Below are 23976 nucleotides of genomic sequence, written 5' to 3' on the forward strand. Positions count from 1 at the left end.
TTGTTTACATGAAGTGGCGTTGAGTTGTATTTCCTTGCTCTCAACCATGACGGCTACGCTCGATCTCAAAACTTAATTACATTTGATTAAAAAATTAAGCTTAGAGCAGTGAGTATCCTGTAAAAATTACTAAATTTTCGTTTAATCTCTAACTTCTATAAAAAAATACTCAATCAAAAGTTGAAAAAGGACCACAAAAGAAAAGAAGCATTATTGTAAAACTTTTGAACTATGAAACATTGGCTTTGAATCTTGATTGATTGTTCGACATTTCTTCTGCTTTTTATCTTAATTTCATCGTAACAATTAACAGTTTAATTTAATGTATTTTTCAAATTAACAGGGAGACTGAACACGTCATTTTCGAATTACGCCATGTTGTTTTTCTAAATAATTTCATTCCAAATGTTGAAAGAAGCATTCAGTTAAGGCAACTTGATGTTTACAATCTCATATTTATTCGAATAAAATATTTTAACGAAAATCTGATAGCAAGAATCTACTACAGGAAAGTAATGGTAAGTTTGTGTGTTTGTGTACTTATTTTTGTAGCCTTGCGACATGGCGGAATGATATCTTATTCTACGGCAGGGGTAAAAAGTTTCGGTGTACTTCGGCCAATTTATTGTTTCGTCTCGAGTCATGAGAGAACGAGTTAATAGTAGTTTAACAACAGAAATATTAAAGTGATTTAAAGCAAATTTCTAAATCTATTTCTTTACATTGTTACACTCAGCTTTAAAATTCACTTTAGTATTCAAAAGAATAAAATTGACCATTGTAAAATTAAAGTTCCAAAACACTTCGAAAAATCATACTTCATTATCAAGTAGTAGGAATAAGAACATGCGGAATTAACTGGGACATTTCTCTTTTAAAATTGTAATTATTTCATACAAATGAGTCATACGATTGAATCTAAACACTTTAGGATTCAAATTGTTTTAATTTCCATGGTTATTTTTGCTAACTAAAAAGGTTCTGAAAAGGAAATGTTGTGTCAAGCTTGAAGCTCTATCAACTAAAACTAATTTTTACATTCAATCAAAAGCATTTGCAAGGAATACAATATAACAGCTCAAAGCATACGTTAAGTAAGCTCTAAAGAAGTATAAAAAAGTGGCCCAACTTTTGCTTTTCATCAATTGGAAATTATTCAATTCCGGGTTCAGAGATTAATGCACAGGGCGGTGAACATAACGCCATTATTTTGGTTGCACAAAAATAGCAGAAATTTCTCCCTTGCTTTTTTTTTTTTGAAGTACATTTCATTTCAACACTTTCAGAGTACATTTTAGTTGGATTAGTACGATATTTCTCTGCATGAGTGATTGGTTTTGAAGTAGAGTACAACTACTTTCAAAATCTACAAATTTGCTTGTATGATGGAGATCACCAACTTTTACCAGAACTTGACCGCATCGCTTCGACTTAATCAGGCCCTGAATCAAACATTAAGTCTTATTTACAGACCTGAAAAAGCAAACTAGGAGCCAATTCAAGCCCATATTGGGTCCATTTTGCAGCTGCTTCCCTATGTTCTATATAGTAAAAACAGCCACTTTACAAAATTTCATATCCAAAAATTCGACCTTTCACAAAATTTCATTTGTAGAAATAGTTCCTTTTATCCTTTCAACACTTTTAAGCTCAATCAATACTTCTAAAATCAAGACGTCAGTTTTAAAGAAAAACCTCGAGCTTCCAAGTAGAGTCCTTTAGGCCAAATGGATTTCAGATTTGATTTGTGATAACTAAGCATGCTCTCAAGTATGGATCTGGAAAGTTATCAAGGAGGTGGTTGATTTTTTTAACTGATCTCCTACTGCATATCTGGTTTATGCATGCTCGTGGGGGGGGGGGGGGGGGGGGGCATAGGATTTTTATCCAAAACAACTAAAATATAAGAGCTTTAGCCCAGGATGTCCCCGAAAGTATTTATTTCCTCTTTTGTTGAAAGAGATATTCCGAATCTACATTTTAGTTCAGTGGAATGTTTTGACCCCCGTCCCTCTTTAACATCAACGAAAATTGTCAAAAAATGCCCTTTTTGAAACTTCGATTTTGAAAAATTACTGCAGGATAGTCACTGAACTCATTCTTTTGAAATCTTAAAAAAATAAAACAGAAACACCCACTAATTACATTTATACAGTAATTTCACTAAGCAGAAGGGGTGGACGCTTGCCCTTTCTGATCTCTCAAAACGTTGGACATGGTTAGGAAATTAAAAGCATACTTCTTCAAGCTTTTTAAATAGAGGGGAAAAAAACTCTAAAATGGAGATTGAATCATTAGTATTAAGTGTAAAATGCTAATTATTTTACCAGACAGAAAATTGTTTTTGTTTTTTACTGAGTTCATGTAGAAGGAAATTGTATCAGTTTATGAACCTTGCCCAAATTACTAAGTCCCAAAAATTCAAACTTAAAATGGAATTCAATTCAATAAGTCATTTCACAAAATACTATGCCTACTATGAAACCTAGCAAGGCAAGTCCCAGATAGAGCAACATAAGGACGGTTTCCTTCATACCAATCACTCACAGGGTGCCTGTCTCCCAAGATTGCTAATTTTCTGTTTTGCTCAGGAGGCAATTTCAGAAGTAAGACATCCACCTGGAGATGAGGCAGCCTGGTGGCTACCGTCCTGTGCCAGACCATCCGCTATTCTTGTGCATTGGTGCCATCTGAAAGTAGATGTTATTGTTTATGTCGACGTATTTTAGAAACGGGGCTGCGGAGTCAGGGTTGGGCTGATTTTGGGATTTATGAGTCGAAGTTTCACAATTCAAAGAGTTGGAGTCGGTCATTTTCTTTTCAAGTCCGCAATTCTACCATGGCTTGCAGAGTCGGTGTCGGACTGATTTTGTGGGGTAAAGAATCTCAGTCCAAATCAAAGGCTCTAAAATTCCTGGAGTCTCGTTTTCCCTCCCACCCCGCAACCCTGTTCAGAAGATGTAGGTACAATGCTCCTTTTCGTGCTATTGCCTTCCCTCCACCATTCAGACAAATCTTAAATAGAGCTTTGGCTGTCACTCTATATTCAGATAATCGGTTCAGACATTCTCAGTGATGCGAAAATTCAGAGCCCCTCTCAATAGCCAGAAACTCGGACCGAAAAACAGAGTAGTAGTTTGGGTTTCTCTTATAGTTCCTATACAAAGACCTTGGTACCCCTTTTTGTGTATTCCTCATTATCACATTACTATTTTAATTCTTTTAAAGATTTTTACTGTAGTTAATGAACTTTTTATTTAAAAACTAGGAATTAAATATCAAAAACTAGATGTATCCGCACAGCTGTGCTCATGCTATAAAGTTTAAAAAGAATCTTTGAGCAAATGTAAATTTCCCTTCCCAGTCGGAAATAAAAGAAAGATTCTGTTTGCCTAATTAAAATGTGCAAACATAATTTTACCTAAGCTCCAAGCATTTCAACCTAATCATTTAAACTTTTTTTTTTTTTCAAAAATTTGATTCCGTTAGACATGGAATTGCTGTGAATTAAAAGGCATTATTTTCCCCCATTCAACATATCAGGGCTGTAGATCCCTATAAAATAAAATATTTTTAAGAAATTGAAATGAGAAGGAAAAAACAAACCAGAAGCTAAAAGGCATAACAATGGCAACACAAAATAAAATGTTAATTACTTGAATGGAAAAGAGTTTTTTTTAATCCAGGTTGAAACGCTCATAACTTTTTTCGAATTAAGACGAAGTTTGGATCTTCGACCATAGGTAGGTTTAGATCTGAGGTTAAAAAAAAAGTTGTTCTTTCCTATGGTGTCAAAAAGAAAACTGTGGGACATTTTTTTTTAAATTTTTTTATTGATTGTTTTAATGAAGAAAGTTATACCTGAAATCCAGCAAAGCCTTGAAAAATTCAAGGTAAAAACTCTAATAACTCCTGCCGTAATTAAATGAGAGAATTGGAATAAATTGCCACGGAAAAATCTGCCCTTTGTAACTATATGTATATTAAGAATATGTGCAGGTAATTTTTTAACCCCATATTTTTGAATTGATGTGAGAATTGGGTTTTAAATTAGAATTTAAAAAAAACTACCGTTAGAAATTTTTCGAACCGATCTGTAGACCTTTTCCGGGCATGAAAATTTCGGCAAAATCGGCCGGGTAGTTTTTGAGTTTGCGCATTGAAACACTCAGACTCTTTTTTTGGAAACTTCATTTTATACTAGAGATGAGATATTATCTCAAACTTAATTCCATAGAAAGACGTCTTTACAGTGTAAAACATAAAAAAATTTTAATGCCAGTTTTATGATTTTTTAGAGAAGTAATATGGGTTAACAGTGAATTATGCTTAATAGATCAGCAATTTAAAGATCTTCTAAAGTAATTGTTGTAATGTGATGGTTCTTAATAATTTTAATTAGAATCAGTAAGTTGACTGTTTTCAAACATTAAAAAACTATTTTTGATACAATGTTTGAACTTTGTCTTTCAGGACAAGAAAAACCTCACCAGCATGATGAGACCTTGTTTGGACAGGGACATCATAGGAGAATCTTCAAAGCTATTAAGGATGGTCTCAAATTCGTACAAGGTTTCAGTGTAGCAATCCAATTCAGTGTCTCTCTGCAGAAAAAATGGTATTGTTTCTTGATAAAGTAACATCAACACTTTTTACGGACACTAGAGAACTAGCATATTGGATTCTCTGCCTTCCAAATACACCTATTTTGTTTATTGACTACCAAACGGCACAACCATGAGGGTCACGGATCTGGACAAAGTTCTAGATATTGGTCTATTTCCACTACTAGATATGAACCCAAGTAAAGAAATTTGATTCCATAGGCCCTAGTTTGGTTGCAGGGCTGGATTCGGAAGTGTGGATCGGATATGTATATATCCGATATTTTAGATCAGCACTTTAATAGTAAGTACATCCCCTGACCTGTGAAGGTTAGGATATTTTGAAAAAACTTTATTGCGGAGGCCCCGGGGCAGTAGCCCCGCCTGCCCTCTCCTAAATCCGGCCCTGTTTGGTTGCGATAGGGATCCAAAGTTGCTAATTTGGACTCAGAAATGCATTGAAGTTTCCTTTAGAACTATTGTCAGTTTTCCATGAGAAAGCACTTAACTCCGCCTTTGTCACGTGGCATACGATAATTCTATTTCACTGTTTTCGGCAAAAGGCATATTCGGATCATAGCATTTAGCAGTTTTTAAAATGTAAGAATAAACCAATGGAAACATCATTGCATTTCTTAGGTCAAACTAGCAACTTTGGACCCTCGTTTCAGCCAAGCTAAGGCCTATACATTATACAGTGAAACTGTTTCATCTGGGCTCATATCTAGGGGGAATTGACCTATATCTGGAGTTTTGTCGAAATCTGTGACCAGCAAGGTAGTACCTTTTGGTAGTAAGTCATCAGGATAAAAATCAGCTTCATTAAAAACTTACCATATATACTTATGTATGAGTTAATCTCGTCTATAAGTCAACCCATTTACTATTAGGAGAAAAATCGAGAAAAAATCAAAAACCCAGGTATATATCGATCTCCTATTTTCCAGGGAAAATCGGCAATATCTTGCACCTATTTTTGAAAATAAGTCTTGAAAAAGAAGGGAAATAAAATGTAATGATCATTCTTATTTGCAATTTTTATACTTTTGTACAAAAAAGTTTTATTTCTGTGATCGCTATTTTGAAAATGGTTTGTTTTCACACTTACAAGCTTTGTTGCTTTTATTTTGAAATAATATTGATAAAATCTAAGTGGACCTCTTTTATAAGTTACTGAATTAGTCCTATATCATATAAATCAATCTCAATAAGTTGACTACTTTTTAAAATTGACCGTTAAAGTAGTGCACCGCAAGTGGTCAACTTACTCAGGTTTCACTGTTACAGTTCCCAGTAGCAGAATTTCGTCTGCAGTCTGTGACTCAGACAAAAAATAAAATAATAGCCTGCAAGATAAACTGGCATTAGATCTATAGATATGTTAGAGTGACGATGTTTCTATGTTGTACCCGATGGGGAAAAGCCCCCATAACATCTACAGCTCTGAAACTTGGCACAACATTCAAATGTACCCCTGGGATCTGGACCCAGGCCTGGCTCCAGGGGTAGGCAGCCGCCTTGGGAGGTAAATTTCGAAATAGAAACTCTTTTTTTTTTTAAGTATGAATATCTGTTTCAGTGTCATAAAACTCGGTTTCAATGCTAAAAAAATAATTATTTTGAGTGTGTACCAGTGCTTGGATATGCAAAACATAGTTCGGAGTTTTACAAGAAATTCAATTTAATTTTAGAGGTGGCAAATTGTGTGATTAAAAATTTCTTTTGAAAATATTGATGTCTGTTTCAGTGCCATAAGTTGCATTACTTCAAAGCTAGAAAAGATAAATTAAAGTGTGTACCAATGCTTGGATGTGCAAAACCCAGTTTGAAATTTAACTAGAAATTCACTTTAATTTTGAGCACTTTACATTTTTTCTATTTTATTAATATATTATTATTATTAACCCTGTCTACACCTCAAAACCGAAATTTTAAATTTATAATTTGTTTTTTCTTAATTAAATGTTTTATGTGATTTTTAGCCCTTTTTTGTGTTTATTTCGTCAGAGATCCCCAACCAATTGGGCCAGGCAAATCTTTTTTATACTATAGTGTAGGAAATTTAATTTAAAGTATGGTGACCAAAAAATTTTTGAAGATTGATTGATTTTTCAATTTTTTATGAATTTTTGAAAAAACCTTTATTTTGTTTTTTTCCCTGGGTTAAACTTTTTTCTAAACCCATCCTGCAAAAGTGAGAGATTTATTTCTGAAAATTTAGTATGTACTAGTAGTCAAAACATTTCACCCTCTTGAGAAAAAAAATTCAAAAATATGCAATAGTTTTTTTTTTTACAATTTTTTTAATTCAGATCAACACATTGTATCTTCTAGCATTGGCACATCAGGGGGTTGGGGAGCTTTCTTCCGAACTGCTGTGACGTCACTACTGATGTCACAATTTAGCTGTGACGTCACAACCTGAATCAAATCTTATTCGCTACACTTTTTTTTTTTTTTTTTGATATTACTAACTATTGCACTTGATTTTTTCTTTACTTTTTTCCTCCCCCACCGGACGTTTTGCTGTATCTATTTTACGTTACATAGTTGTGCACACTTAATTTAATTAAAATAGTGAGGGTTTTTTTTTTGCAAACGCTACTTTTTGCACACTACAGGAAACAAGGAGAGAGCTTTTTTTTTTGCACTGTTTAATTAAAAGAATAAAGTACTGTTTTTTTAATGATCTTTGTTTTCTATTAGGAAATTGCCGGGGAGGTTAAAATAAATAGAGACGGATAAGAAGAATTAGAGATAGATTGTATATGTAGGTAAATAGCCTCCAAAGGCAGTAATTTTGGCGTAAAAAGGTGAATGACACAAAATGCAACTGGAAATAGGTATAGAAAATATGAAAAAGATAAATTTCAATTAATTAATACCTCTGCCCAATTTATTTTAACAGCCGCCTCATGCGGCGAACTTGGCAAAAAAACTGGGGCCAGGGGGTGGATTTTTATTCAATGGACTTCCTATAAATTCTTAGCAGGGGCATTGCCGTGCGGGTACTGCTAGTAGATTATAAAATCTAAATTGACACAGAGAAATGTCAAAAATAAGATTCTAATACAAGTACATGCTACCTGTAGATTATAACCCAAGAAACCTGCAACAAATCTTCGTTAGCTTTGCAGCATCACGTTTTTTTTTTTTTTTTTTTGCGACCGGCTTCCTGTTATGGTTGACTTTTTATTATACTATATAATTTACAAACTTTTTTGTTTTTAAACTTATGCATTCAGAAAATTGGAAATCATTAAGGAGGTTTGAGAAATGAGTGATAATTGGTAAGGAAAAGGGATGGAAATATTTCCTTTATTTTTTTCTCCTTTAAAAAAAATTATTCAAAATAAAAATTATTCTATGCATTGAAAATGAAAGTGGATTCTTCAAATTGTGTATGGCAGTTTTTGTTATTGTGAATTCATTTTGTATTTTTTGTAAAGAACCAATTCATACCTTAATCTAATCTGATATCTTTTGTATAATTAAATGTTACAACGTTTTTCCTGTAGGTAAAAAATGTTTATCCTGAAAATCCTTTCAAGATGCTTATTGTAAGTAAAATGCAAATAGAAATGATACTTGTGTTATTGGAGCTGCACAGTTATTTGATGTTTTCTGTGGCTTTTTAAAAGAAGTTATGCATCAAGGCTCCTATAAAAGCAACTATACTTCATGGACAGTAGAACATTGGATCTGGGCTTGGATATGGTACGTAATAAGTGAATTATTTGAAACCATGTCTGCTTCAAAGATGGAATTAATTCTTTATTTTAATGACATGTTTTTTTATTAATGCAAAACCTTCTTCATTATTAACATATGTGGCATTCAGAATATGAACATTGCAGGTCCAAAGGAGCATTTTAAGGATATTCAAACACTAAGTTGCTTTCTTTAAATTCAGTTGGGTTTTTGTTTGAATAACAAAGACAGATATCGATTTTAGACATTAGATAAGAGCCAAATAGTTTAACATTCAACAAAATAATTATTGTGTTCGAATAGAGCCAGTCAACTCTGACTCACCAGTGACTAACTAGAAACATTGTAATAGATTATTAGTTAGACCTTTGTCATTCAAAAACATTCTATGGACACTTTTTGCACTAACCACTGACATCATCAAACATCATTAAATCAACTGCATGGATTAACTGGAAATTCTTTTTGAACATGACCATTAGTTAAAATTGAGTGTAAAACTCTCTTATACTGCTATTTCATTTCTTTGTTTTTATTTAACATGATGTAGATTCATTGACTGAATATTTTGCTATGAAAGCATGGCAACTATTTTTATTGATATCAATGAAGCATTTTGTAGTTATAGAGGAAGTTCATGTTATACATTGTAGAAGCATGTTCAATACAATGCAAAACGTTTCTCATAAAACTGGCTGTTTTAAACCATCAATTGGGTTGGTGGGTTATTGTTAATTATTTTTATTATTGTTTAAAAAATCTTACCAAGCAGTAAACTTTTATGTCTGTGCAGAGAAAAAATGAAAGAAAATAATGTTGCGATGCAAATTGCAAAATACACTCTATACAAAAAAAAAAAAAAAAACACCCCAGAAGGAATTGTCAGAATGAAATGAAATCTTACATATGTTGATGTAGGAAAGTGATTTCAAAATGAAAGCAAAATGATCATTTATTAATGGAAAAATCCCAAATAGATGGAAGTTTTAGTATCCTTTATCATGAATGTACAAGGTGATATGGCCAAGCATTGAGGCGTAGCAGTCTCGTATGATATCCAACTTGATGACCTACTTCATAAAGGACAGTAGATACCCAATGTGTCAAGTACATTATACTGGGTTCAATTTGCACAGATTGTTTGTGCTGTCCCCCATCAACTTAGGCACTTGAGGACACAGCAGTCCTGCTTTCTGTGCAAAAATTTAACCCATTGACATTTCTTATTTTGATAAATTTGAACACCTGAATCATGTCCTCTCTGACTCTCCTTTGCTCCAGACTATACATATTAAGCCTTTTAAATCTGGTTTCATAGTCTGAATCTGAAAGTCCCTTTACTAGTCTAGTAGCTCTTTTTTGAACCCTTTCCAATGAAGAAATATCTTTCTTGAGATAAAGAGACCAAAACTGAACAGCATACTCCAAATGAGGTTTTAAATTTCTTTATATCAAAATCATTTTCTATTTGTTTCTTTACCGAGAAAAGTTGTTTTCTCCGTTCTTTTTATTGAATGTTTTATCTTAAAAATTTTGTTTTATTTATTTATTTTTTTGTAAACTTTTTTAAACATATATTAAAAATTGATGTCTTAGTTTGCTTGCATTAAATGTAGTTTTCTTTTCAGATTTTTAAAAAGTTGTCAAATGTACGAACTAGCAATGGATGAAATAACGCATCCAGAAAATAGAACTTTAATTGCTCAAATACCTGAAGATGAAACAAACAATAGTATAAGAACACTGAACATGGAAAGTGTCCCTGTTTTAACATCTGAGGGTTCTGCTGTTGGCAGTATATCAAATGGTCAGTTCATACCACTTCTACAAGATGCTTCTATTGCTGGTACTGATCCTCAACAAAGTTACATTCTTGCCACTAGTGCTGATGGGAATACCATACTTGTAGATGCATCTCAGCTTACTGTTCTAACTGACCAATCCATTCCTTTATATGATGGCACCAATCTCTTTCAAGTTGCCCAGGAAACAACAGTCGATTCTTCTTCTGTTGCTAAGAACTATGTTGAAGAGGTTATCCCTCCTGTTAAGCAGAGTAAAAAGCATAGCTATCAAACAATCCGAAATATACCTGATAGAAATACAGCTGACCAAATTATACCTGCTCAAAATGTACCTCAACGAAATGTACCGGACCGAAATATAACTGATCGAAACATGCCTACCCTGATAATGCCTGCTGATGGAGATCTTCAAAATGAAGAAATTTATCCACCTGATAGAAAAGTAAGTTCTGCTCTTTCTTTTGAGTTTTAACAATTTACTTTGGCTCCCAGAGTTAGTGGCTGGAAATGGAAGTAGCATTGCCAAGTACAGTAACCCTTCGTTGCACTGCACCTTGTCATATCACTGATTGGGATACATCGCACTTTTCCTTTGTCTCACCAAAAATTATATATGTTTGGAAATGTTGCTTTACATTTACCATCACAAAATTAAAAAATATATATATATCAGAAAAGATATTTTCTTCTTTGTTTAATCAATTACCAAAACTAGCATATTTTTCATGCACTTAGTTTGTTAGTTTAGGCTGCAACTTTTGATTCATATTCCATCATAAAATACTATAAATATAACTTTTAAAAAAATGGTAGAATAATTTTCTTCTGATTTTATCAATAAAATTGTCTTCACTTGTTAATAAACCAATCTTTTTGTAAAGGCATACCTAATTTATTTTTAGGTTAATTTCATCGTTACTTTTTATGACCTTGGTTATGTCGCATTTTTGAATATATTGCACTTTTTTGCTGTCTCCCAACAAGTACAATATAACGATAGGGCTACAGTATCTCTAAAATACAGTCAATTCATAATAACTTGAATCTAAAGGGACCGATGAAAAACTTCCGACTTATCGGAAGTTTGACTTATCTCTAGTTTGGATTTTCAACATTTTAATATTAAAAACCATCGAATATTTTAATTAATATGTACATATAGCATACAAAATTGCATAACTGAAAAGTTTTTAAGCACATTATGCATAGTTTAATCAAAAATATTGAGAGAAAATTAATAAAAAGCATGGTTTTGATTTCAATACTGCTGGAACCTCTTGAACAGAGCTGATTCTACTTCAGGATAGGTGCACATCTTCATTCGTTTCAAATTCGGATTCATGGATACTACCGCTTTAGAAGTTTCTCTCTAGTTTTCTTTTAATATCATTGAAAGAATACTTGCTTAGACATCTTAAACAGTAAAGAAAACTCACTCTGTCTCTCAGGAACTTATCAGCGAATAATCAAACTAAAGAATGAAGGGGAACACAACTTAGGTCAGACTTTGAATAAAGGTACAATCAGTTGAATTGATAGCTTAAAAGCAAATTCGTAGTCCAGCAACATGTCAAAGTGTAAACAGTATAGTACAACAAAAGAAAACAAGCTAACTCATTTCTGCATGTGTAACTCCTTTATCTCACATCGGCTCAACAGGTGCTCTTGTTGCTTTAGAGGTCTATTGTGCAGGAATTGCAAGTGAAGGTAAATTAATTTTTCTCTCAGAATCTTCTTTTTTTTTTTTTTCGAAATAAATTTCGAGTCATCTTGAAAAAAACTTTGAGTTAAAGGAAGTTAACTTCAAGATATTGAGAATCATTATCATGGAATTAAAGACGAAGGAGTCGGGATTTGATAAAACTTGAGTTATAGTAACATTCAAGTTATCAGACTGAGTTATTGCGAATTGACTGCATAAAGTTTTGTGTGGGAATACCATTGCTAATTCTGTCCTAGAAAGTGCTGTTTTCCATGTATTGTCACAGAAGTTTAACTGCAAATTGTGTGATTAAAAGAAAAAAAAAACATATAACTGTTTTGCAAAAGTAGCAGCATTATCCAACTAATCGTGTTCAGTATTTCATCTTTTCTTTTCAATTCAAATATTTTAATAAATAATACATTTCTTGCAAGTTGCAGTAAAAAAAGATCAATGTGATAATAATAAATGCACTTAGTGTTGTAGAGTAGTAGTTACTTCTGAATGGTAATAGAAATATTGGTTTTAAACATTTTTACTTTTAAATTATTAAAATATGCAAATGCATTAAAGTATTCAAGGAACTAAAGGCATATTTAGGCATGTTTATGACTGAAGTTAATTCATCTTTGAATGAATTGATCTATAAAATGCTCAAGTTTTTAAAAGGAACAAAAAACAAAATGCCACAAAAATTTTTAATGTTGTGCGGATCCATTTTCAGGAGGGAGAAAAAGCATCAATATTGTTTGAAGATTGCAGCCTTCTGTGTATTCCAGTATTGTATTTGTTTGCATTTGATGTGTTTTTCTCTAGAAAGTTATCCAAACCGTCGGCAATTGTTTCTGTTCTTCAGGGCTGCGGAGTCCGACTAATTTTATAGTAAAGGATTCGGAGTCGGGAGTCAAAGGTTTAAAATTCCAAGAATCGGAGTCTGTCATTTTCCCTCTGACTCTACAGCCCTGGTTTTCATAGAAGATTTTAAACTTTTTGGTGGGTGGGAGTGCCCTGCCTAAGTGAATAGCAGAAAACCAAACACAGTATTCTTTACGGAAGCAAGTATAGTCAAAGCTCGTTTATTTGGCATTCAAGTAACCTAAACTTCTACTGATTGCATTTGTTTTCTTTTTCATCAAATGAATTTTTGTTGCACTAGCAGCAGTTTAAGAAGTATGACTTTCTCTCTAAAAGTAATTGAAATTTATATAATGTTTGCAAAAAGAAGTTTTTCATTCTAAGTCAATCTTATTGCTCGGCAATAATGTCAATAATATTTAGTTGAATGATATTACAGTAGAACCTTCCTAGCTCAAAATCTCTCTTTTTAAAAAATTTAAAATTTCTCTGCTTTTGTAGCATAAATTCAATGTCTTTTCCATGTTTATCTCAAATATGTTTTCCTGATAACATCTATACCTCGAATTCCGGTTACATTGTCATTTTCAGATTTTATCTGGGTGATCTTTATCAACAGCAGAAGTTGAAGACAAAAAACGTTCCTTCTTAAATCAGCTAATCAGCAGTTCCAGGGGTATACCTAAACTTATTACCAATGCAATTCCTAATATTAGTAAAACATAGAATTACAGTAAATCACAAAGTAAAATGTGTGAAATATTAATGAAAAAAATCTGTTAACTCTTTGACTTTGTTTCAACTGCTCATTTTTTATCAAAACCTCCTTATTTTGAAATTTTCTTCTGTCCCTTGAAATTTTAGATAGGCTGGTTCAACTGTATGTTTAAACTATATCATATTTTAGGATTATATTGTCGGTTTAAATCAACAGTTGGTCATCTTACTGTTATTCCTGGGTTTAGATGTCTTACTGTTGTTCTGAGGAGACAATATAAAGAGCTTGATAAAAATTATTTGCCTGTTAGTTTTGGTTGACTTTACCAGTAACATAACTAGGGGCTGGCAGGAGTGGCTCCCGCAGGGGCACAGCTGCCAGGGCGCCGGCATTTCGACTGATTTTAAAAAAATAAGAGGGGTTTTTTTTATCAATGAATTTGAAAAATGCTTTAAAAATTTTTTAAAATAATGGCAAGAATAAGAACTGGAGGGGGTATATATACATATATGCATTACACATACATAACATCTACTGAGAAGGAACATTGGGCATCATTGAAAACAATTCTAAAAAATGAAATAAGAAAAAAAATTACAATGCTGGCTCCTATTTGTCAAATCAATTAATCAAAATGTTCCAAAAAGAAAAAAAATTTTGGAGGTCACAATGACCTCCTGTGACTTCCCATGTGAGCCACCCCGGGGGTGGGTGGAGGGTGCAATTTCTTTTGTTCGCTAGGGCCGCTAGACCCCATATTTATGCTACTGGACTTTTCAGGATAGTGTTGATGTTCTTTTCATTTTCAATCATTCCAATTACTCGTATATGATTCACAACTTTCTATGTATATGTGTAGGGCCCTACCAAGTGTTACATTTGTGGGCTGGAATTCCCGGATTCAAAGAATTTGCGACGTCATTGGAAGGTTCATGCTGACGATAAGCCAAACAGATGTAATGAGTGCAATGCTTCTTTCAACAAGCTCTCAAACTTACTGCTGCACGAGGCAACTCATTGTACTACGGATCCCACATGTCCAGAATGTAAGAAGAAATTTGCGCGAATGGCCAGCTTGAAGGCGCACATGATGATGCATGAAACGGAAGAAAATTTAGTATGCACTGAATGTGGTGACGAATTCAGTACACAGGTAATTTTATTTTAGTGCTGGTTTTAAACTTTTGTAATTTTTCTGTTCTAAATTGTTTAAACTAATTACGCAACTAAATAATCCCAGCTTTGCCTTTTGTTTTCAGAAAATATTTAAGAAACATTATTTTCTGTACTTATATTTGGTTGATACATTAAAGTAATTTCAATATTTCCTCCTTAAATCTATGTGCATTAAGTTTTGAGCATACAGTGGAGTAGCATATGTGCTTTCAATAAAGTAAAATGCTTCAAATTTTTTATTTTATAAACATATTTTTTATACAAACTATAGTTGGGGCAAACCTAACCTGGCAACACTGTGAAGGCTACGCAGATCTCACTCCTAGCATTACGACGCTGCCAGGTTAGGTTTGCTCCAACTACAGTGGTCATGATTCTCAATCAATTAAAAATGAATTAAGTTTTCTTTTTGAAGGGTTTTGGTCTAACTGGAGTTTTTGGTTTAAATTATTTCTATTAAATGGCCTTTAATTGTTAGTATCTTGATTGAGTTCTAGTCCTCGAAGTTATGTGCCTTTACTCGTTCATATGTTTGCAATGCAAACACTTAATGCATAAAATGCATGAATGTTTTTAGTTAACTTTCTTTCTTTTAAAATGACTTATTATTGCATTGGTCTGTACAGTCATTCAGGATATCTTTGAGTCAATCTGGATAACTTACTCCACATATTTTTTATATTATAGTATATTTAAAAATCGTAAGGAGCAGAAATCTATTTTATGGCCTTGCCAGGAAGAATGCATATAGCTGGGACTTCCAGACTTTCTTTTTTCAAAGCCAAATAAACTAAAAAATATGAGGTGGTGTAAAGTTATCTGGAGTGGCTCAAAGACACCCTAAATGACTGTATTGATTTCTAGTGCATCTTTGCATTTATGTGCTTATGTTGCAATTAAAGTAAGAAAACTGCAGTAGTAATGTAGGAAATGGAGAATGTCTTAAGTCCATTCCACGGAAAATGGTCATTTTGTCCTGCATGTGACTCTTCATACATTTCATTAAAAATGATAATTTAACTGGGTAAGGAGCAAAATGTTGTTGCTTAAGAAATCACAAATGTATGAGTGATTTTATGTATGAGTGACACAAATGTATGAGTGCCTTTTTTTATTACCTTTTAAAACTATTCCCTTTTCTTGAATTGTAGGAAATATCATGTGTGAGACGAAATGACCGTTTTCAATGTAATGGCCATATACATATTTATTTTTCAATGATTGAAATTATTATTTCTCAACAAATGTGGTAGGCTTTCTTTACATTTGAACCTTAGCTTTCAAAAGCTACAATTTATTTTGCCATTGCTATATTAATAGAGCAAAATTATTATGTAATGCATGCAGCAAACTACAGATGTTGACTTTGTATGTCCCGCATGTGATGCATGCAGGTAATTTAAATTTTAAGTAACAAGGTTATTTATTGAAATTAATACTGTGTAAGGAGTATCTTTGTATCATATGTCAAGATTGAAAAATGAGTTGACTTCTGTTTATTTAAAATATTAAGATCTATAACAAAATGTTGGTGAAATTATCAAGTCAGATTGTCCCTCACATGATGGTGGAATGGCCCTTTGTCTTGGTATTAAGGATATTTTTCGATTTTGTTGTATGGTATCATTTTTTTTTCTTCCTATACATAAAAGGTGATAACTCTTTTCTGTGAGACTTTTACGCTAAATCGGTGACCAACTGGGATGAATATTGTGTATAAGAATACTTTGTTAGAAGATTCACATTACACCAAGAACCTAGGTGTCTTGTATTTGATAAAAAGCTAAGTTCGAAAACACAAATTGTAGAAGTTATTTCTAAATTGAAAGGCAGATCAAGGAGTTTGAAAAGACTTGCTGGTGCAAGATGGGGATGCAGCAGAAACATTTTGAACCTAACGTTCAAAATGTATATAACGCCTATTTTGATCTATTGCTGCAAGCCTCTTATTACAAGTAGCAAATGGCAATGAATAAGTTAGAAACTGCTCAAAATCAAATTCTGGAATTAATTACTGGGGCAGTAAAAATGACTAATTCAGGCTCTGTTATTACTCACTAATAACAAACCAAGTAGAAGAGGTTGTTGAGAAAAAAGCCGTATGTCTGTTTGAAAAATTAGTACCTCTACCAGGTAACATCTACTGGAGAGATTATGTCATAAGTAAAAGCAGAAGATTGAAAACTCAGTCAGGGCCTATTCAGAGAATTCAGACGATTAAGGACAGACTTAATGTCCCTACCTGTACTGAACTTTTCCCTAAACTTTTAGAACCTAGATTTGTTGGTTGTTTGGAAGGTAGGGTTCACTTAACTCAATTGGTGCATAAGAAGTTAACAGGTAAAGTGAAATTCAAAGCTATTGCACTGGAAGCCATATGTACCAAATATCCAAATCAGGATTGGATACATATGTATACAGATGGATCATGCCTTTCACGAGAAGGGAATACAGGAGCTGGTGTTTTTCCGACCTTTTTGCATTCTGTTCCTTCCTTGGCCACTTTACTACAGCATTTGATGAAAAGGTGGAAACCATTAGGCTGGCATTACAACAACTGATTTCTAGGAATGAGAGCTTCAATAAAGTGGTTATTTTATCTGACTCAAAGTCTGTAATTCAAGCTGTGGTTTCTCCAAAACCAACAGATTCACAAAAAGTTAAAGACTCCATTGCTAATTTGAGTATGCTACAAACCTTACAAGAAAAGTTATTTTGTGTTGGGTTCTGGCTCACTGTGGAATATATGGCAATAAAACGACTGATTTTCTAGCAAAAAAGGGAACGAAAATGCTACAAATTCCATGGAATCCTGTCCCGTATTCCACTATAGTGCTCATAATAAAACAAAAAATGAGTTTCGACTTTCGATCCAGGCAGACTCTTCAAATTGAAGATAGGAGCTGCAGGGAGTCCCTTTTGGCTATTCCAGCCACACCTAGTAAAATACGCTGTCGCAGCTTTTCATATAGAGACAGGACATGATTGCCTTGTGGGACACCTTTTTAGATTCAATATCTTTTCTTCTCCAAACTGTGCACTGTGCTGCAGCGATACTGTTATGAATGAGGTGCATCTCAGGGAATGCCAGGAGGTGTTCGGAAACATATGACGGATACTGGAAGGCGAGAGAAAAGCTGCAGGGACTTAGACTGATTTACCTTGATTGCTTCAAATTTGTTTTACATTTTATCCTTTTAAACTCTTATTTTTACAATTTTTCAATTTTACATGTTAAATTTTATAGTTGTACATTTTATCATTTTGAATTTTATATTTTTGCAATTTTTCAATTTTTTATTTGTACATTTTACCTTTTCATTTTTTACTTGATTCATTTTCATTTTTAAAGTTTACTTTGTGTAATTTACTTTGTTGCATCTAGATTTTACTCTTTTCATGTGTGCTAAGTGCACTATCTGTGTGCACTCTAGTCAATGAATCCTATGTTCAAATGCTACTGCTAAAAAAATATTAATAATAATAATAATTCCTAATGCCAGAAACTGATAAAGTGAAACCTGTGTAAGTTGACCACTTGCGGTGCAGTACTTTGGTGGTCAACTTAAACAGGTGGTCAACTTATAAAGGGGGTAATGATTATTTATTTATTTTATTTTATTTTATTTTATTTTATTTTTATTTATTTTTTTTTTTATTTTTTTTTTTTATTTTATTTATTTTTTTTTTTTTTGGCTAATTGACACTTATTCTTTCTGTTCAACTTTCATTGTTTAGCATTACTTTGAAAGAATAATTTAAAATGTTATTCGAATATTTTTAGAGATTATTTTCCCAGAATGGCATATAACGTGTCATGCAAATTTAAAATTTCAGTAAATTGATCAAAAAAAAGTCTTATTGTTTATGAAAAGTTACTCATTGATATTAATAGTTCCTAAAAATTCATAGTTAATCAAAAATTACAAATTTTTCGCTTTATTTTTTTCTCATATACATTTATAACCCCATGATGATCTACTCAAACTCAAAAGGTTTAGTTAAGCTGCTGTTTCATTTAGTTGGTAAAATGCTGGTCTATCATCAAAAATATTCTTGGAAAGCTATAAAAAAAATAATAAAAGAAAAAAGAAATTTGCTAAATAAAATTTTAAAAAATAAACCAAGTGGTCAACTTACAAAGGGTTTTTTACAATACTCCAAACCAAATTTGGTGTTCATTAGTGGTCAAGATAGAGAGGTGGTCAAGTTACAGAGGTTTTCCTTCATTATATAAGATATTACTAATTCCGTTCCTGACAAAAGTGGTCAACATAGACAGATGGTCAACTTACAAAGGTGGTCAACTTTACAGGTTTTACTGTACCTGGTTTTTATGCTTTTCTGTGTTACTCAAAGAAATATTTTATTTCATTCCAGTTTAAATTGGATAAACATATGCGAAGTCATGTAGTGGAAATGGCAGTGGACAAGAGTTTCGTGTGCCGAATCTGCTCAAAACGGTTTTCAAAATTGATGTACCTAAAAGATCATATGAAAATGCATTACAAACTAAAGTAAGTAATTGACATTGAGTGCCGCCCTGAGTGTAATGTATTCAGTTGTATCTATTGCTTATGCAAATATATGCCTTTTTTTAATATTCTTATGTAAAGCAAGCAAAGTATTGCAACTGTGAAACTTTTTCACACAAATTTTGGCCAAAATTTCTATTTTACTCGCTTTGAATACATTTTGATTAGTTAACTTGGTTTTTTTGTACGAACATATTTACCTGCACAGCTGAAATCTCCATTTTCACCATATCCAAGGTCCTTTAAATGTGTTTTTTCATGGCGTCTGCATCTGCACATCATCGCCTCAAAGCAACAGTAGGGCATCTTACTGTTATTCCTGGGATTAAATATCTTACTGTTGCTCTGAGGCAACGACATGTATGTGCATGGTAGCACATACATGTCGTTGCCTCAGAGCAACATGCAATGCCAGCATTTGTAGCTGGCATAAATCAAAAATGGTAGACTAGAAGATTGAAATTTGATCTGTAGGGTCTATATAGGGTATAGTTGTGCACCTTCTTTTTTGGTTACAATGGGATGTTCCAAAAGGGCTTTTTACTCATTGTTTTTATACAAATAAACTAATTTCAATGGCAGATAAAAAGTTTCTATTAACTGGCAAACATTTGGTTAAGTATAGTCAAGCTTTCTGTCTTCAACTGCTTATTACCAACATGGCAACAAAAAAAGAAATCTCAAATCCCGTGTCAGCTTAGCGATATATAATGAGACTCTGTTTTGAACCCAGTGTCAGAAATATTGTCCAAACTTCTGTCGTAAATCTTGATGAAACTTTTTCTTCATCGGTTCCCAACAACCAGGGCATGTAAACTTTGAAAATGTTCTTCCACTCACTCTAAGGCACTTTAAATTCTTCATCCTTTACACATTCCATTTAGTTTTTGTTGTTGCAATTTCAGATGCCTGACACTAACAAAAACATCAAACATGTTTCGATTTTAAAGTGATATTCTCTTTACTTACTATAGTTTATCTATTGAAAAGTTACAAAAAATTCATTTAAAAAACAAACTGAAAATACATTTAAAAAGTTATGCATTTTGAAATTATTATGTACCATGGGCACCCATATGCAAAATTGTAAGGGGGGAGGGCTCAGATATTTTAACCATGGTTTAGCAGGATATTTTCCCCATGGAAGCAGGTTTCAGGACAGATTAGAGTCCTTAAGATTTGATATTTTTAATAACTTATTCATTAATGGCTGGAGAAGAAAGGTTTTTACATTTTTGCAAAGAAAAAAGTACTGAAAGCAAGGAAGTTCTAATTTCTAAAGGGGGGCTCGAGCCTCTTCTTGCCCCCCTATATGGGCGCCTCGTTATGTACTTCTAATGCATGTACTTGAATATGTTCATCCATTCCTTTTCCATTATTACAGAAAATTGATTACTGAATTGCCATACGAGAAAGTCCAGATCTGATTTTTTTAAACAAATAAGTTAAAATGTGGTCTTTAAATGTACAGAACATTTAGTAAACTATCCTGCTGCTCTTCCCTTGTGGATCTTTCCTTAAAAACTTCATTTATCACTTATTTTTACTCTTAAGTACTGTAATGATATTTTGTATTTACATTTAAAAGCTTTTTTAATTCTTCACAAAGTGTTGTTGTGTATGTCTGACTGTCTGTGCATTAGAATATGTTTGGCAGGGAGGGGGAAAGTAATTATTTCAAAGCAGCTATAGCTTAAGGCTACGTAATTAGGATTCCCTTTAAAGCAATAATATTTGTTGTACTCACTCAACTAAATTTATTTCAGAGCATCTCTGCATCATAGAATATATAAAAAGAACATTGACAGATCTTCATTTTCTCATAAGTGTTACTTCTGTGGCAAACAGTTTCAAAAACCAAGTCAGCTAGTCAGGCATAATCGAATTCATACAGGTAATGTGTTTTTTACTATATTGTGCTCTATTTACATTTGTGCAATATGATAATGTAAAAATAAGAGAAAAAAATTTTTTTTTCAAAAATAATACTAAATTAAAATGCTCCTTGACTAAAACAAATAACGACTTCAATAAATATATTGAACTTCAGTCTGTATTTTTATTTATTAAACAGTAAAAGTTCGTGCTTTTGATTTTCAGACCCCAGAATTCATTCTGTTAAAAAATTCAGAAATCAGTAACTTCTTTACAGTATAACAATTTCACGGATAACTGACTGACATTTTGAAGCAAAACCATACAAATTTTGTTACATTCAGGATTTGTATGGTTCAGGGAAGTCCTGGAAAGTCATGGAAAAAAAATAAGAAAACTTCAGACCTGGAAAAGTCATGGAAAATTTAAATTTTCATTTCAAGTCATGAAAGAATGTCCTGGACAAAGAGATAGTGACAGTAACTAAAAGAGCATTTAAAATCTTGAGTGATTTAACAGTATATCACATAAAAGCTATAAAAAGGGGAAAATTGAAGGATTTAAAAATCAAAGTTGAATTTTGAAATCTGATTGCAGCCGCTTGCTTTTTTTTGAGCAGTCACGATTGCTTATTGTTCTCACTTGACCGTTTTTGGCGTCCGTGCCTTTTTCAGCTTGGACCAGGGCTGCAGCACCACCGTCCACCGGCCGCGGCGCGACTGGTCCTGAGCACTGTCCCCCGGAATCCACTTTTGCTGGGCGGTGGCGTCCATGTCCTGCACACACGAACGCCTACACACACACAAACGCCTACACACACGCACGAACGCCTACACACACACACGAACGCCTACACAGACACACACACACACGAACACCTACACGCGCACGCACGTACACAACACTCACTCACACACATGCATACATACACTTACGCACCCACACACATGCGCCTACACAAACACACACGCTCGTGATTGCGAAAAACATAATTTGAATTCAAGATGCCAAAAATTCAAATTAATTTTTCTTCTTTTTTTTTTTGAGCAATCACGATTGCTTATTGTTCTCATTTGACTGTTTTTGGTGTCCGTGCCTTTTTCAACTTTGACCAGAAGCCACCGTCCTCTGCTAGCGGCGCAGCGTGGCTGCTCTGGTTTTGAGCTATCCGCTTCTCCTGGTCGGAGGCGTCTTTGTCCTATACACACGCACATTCCCACACATACTCGCCTACGTGCATACACACAGGTCTACGCACACACACAACTGTGCACACGTAACCGCCCAGGAGGAGAGGCAGGCTTGGGGGGGGACAGAAGCCGTTTCTAGAAACAATAACTCCAATGAGTAGGGTCCTGTCTCAGTTCGTGATTGCGAAAAACATAATTGGAATTCAAAATTTCAGAATTCAAATTAATTTTCTTTTTTTTTCTTAATGTGGTTTTACTGCTTGGACTCATTTTGAATTTATTATTATTTTCAACACTTCTTATGTTTTATATTCTGTAGTAGTAAACTTGCATGTTCTTGGTTTTGCCATGCCCACTCAAAAAATGCAATTCATCAATTGCGTCTCAGTTCGTTTCCATCACTCGTAAGAAGTTTATTATTAAATTTACCAGAGTTAATTGTTGAAGGTTTTAGAAAATAAAAATCTGTAGTAAAGCGATAGAATACTGAAAAGAGGGAATTCCAATATCCTAAAACAGAAGTGCCCAACATCCAACCCGCAAAACTAATCCATGCGACCCACTGTACCACTGCTACGTTCAATGTCAGGAGTCAAACCCTATGTTCTGGAATTTCTGAACTTATTAATGTGCATTTGAAAAGGTGTAAATAAGCAAACAAAAGAAGTACTTTTGAATAAGAAAATTTATTCACTACTGAGTTGGGTTTTTGTTTATATAAATATCTGGTTTAGAAACACAAAGAACTAAACTATGTGGCTTTATTTTGAAGAACCTAAATACTGTCCAGTTATGTGGATGATTAAATGCACTGTTGACACTAAAAAGCAGCTTTTGAAGCAAATTTATTGAAACTTAGTGATGACTCATTTAACCTTTGGGCCATCCATTATCATTCTGCCTGTTTATAAAAAAAATATTAGACATTTCAGCATCACTATATTCCATTCAGTGCATTTTTACTTTGCTTAAATTTATATGATGAAGACAAATAAGAATAGTTTAGTTTTTACTAGCTACGTTGCCCGGCTTTGCTCGGTCTACCTTGAAAACAACCATTGCGTCAAGTGAAGTGTCTTCAATAACCAGGATTAAAGGAATGAAAAAAAACCATCATGCAAAATTTTCTCGCCAAACAATGACTACAGATACTAAAATACTTTCAAGAAATTAAAATAAAATGAGAAATATGGCTTTAAAATGCGTAACCATGGAAACAAAATCAAATAAATTTAAGAATTGAAAATGAGAAAGATTGAAATAAACACAAAAAGTGTTACCGTGGAAACGCAAAATAAAATGGTTAAAAAGTTGAACAGAGAAGAGATTTTTGAATTTCATTTAATTCGCTTGTAACTTTTTTTCTAATGGAGATAGAGCGTTAAACTTTCGACCTTAGGTCGAGTTAGATCTGGAGTAAAAAAAAACAGCTCTTTGCAATGGAGTCAAAACGAAAACTGTGGGACAGTTCCTTCACTTTTTACTGATGGATTTAATGAAGAAAGTAGTGCTTAAATTTCAACTAAGCCTAAATAAATTTGAGCTAAAAACGCAAATAACTCCCGCCGTAATTAAGTTAGGGTGTTGAAACAAATTAAGTAGAACGCGGAAAATTTTACTCTTTCCAACGATATATAATATTACTTTTTGTGAGTAATTTTTCATCCCCATATTCGGGAATTTATGTGAAAATTGGGCCTAAGTTGGAATAAAAAAAGAACTATTCATCGAATTGTTTTCTAACTGGTCTGCAAACCTTCTCAGGACTTAAAGGAACAAGCTGTGAAAATTTCAGCAAAATCGGC

General features: G+C 33.2%; 1 protein-coding gene across 1 annotated transcript in view; it reads left to right on the forward strand.

The window, feature by feature from the left end:
- Positions 1-429: 429 nt before the first annotated feature.
- Positions 430-23976, forward strand: part of LOC129229433 (zinc finger protein 236-like) — a 62641-nt gene continuing 39094 nt past the window's right edge. The window contains exons 1-7 of the mRNA XM_054863740.1: positions 430-518; positions 4474-4618; positions 8123-8321; positions 9944-10562; positions 14255-14548; positions 18952-19088; positions 20873-21000. Of these exons, the coding sequence (XP_054719715.1) occupies positions 9963-10562; positions 14255-14548; positions 18952-19088; positions 20873-21000 (1159 nt within the window). The 5' untranslated portion in view covers positions 430-518; positions 4474-4618; positions 8123-8321; positions 9944-9962. The remainder of the gene's footprint in view (positions 519-4473; positions 4619-8122; positions 8322-9943; positions 10563-14254; positions 14549-18951; positions 19089-20872; positions 21001-23976) is intronic.

The sequence above is a fragment of the Uloborus diversus genome, chromosome 9, assembly GCF_026930045.1.
Source record: "Uloborus diversus isolate 005 chromosome 9, Udiv.v.3.1, whole genome shotgun sequence".
NCBI classification, from domain to species: Eukaryota; Metazoa; Arthropoda; class Arachnida; order Araneae; family Uloboridae; genus Uloborus; species Uloborus diversus.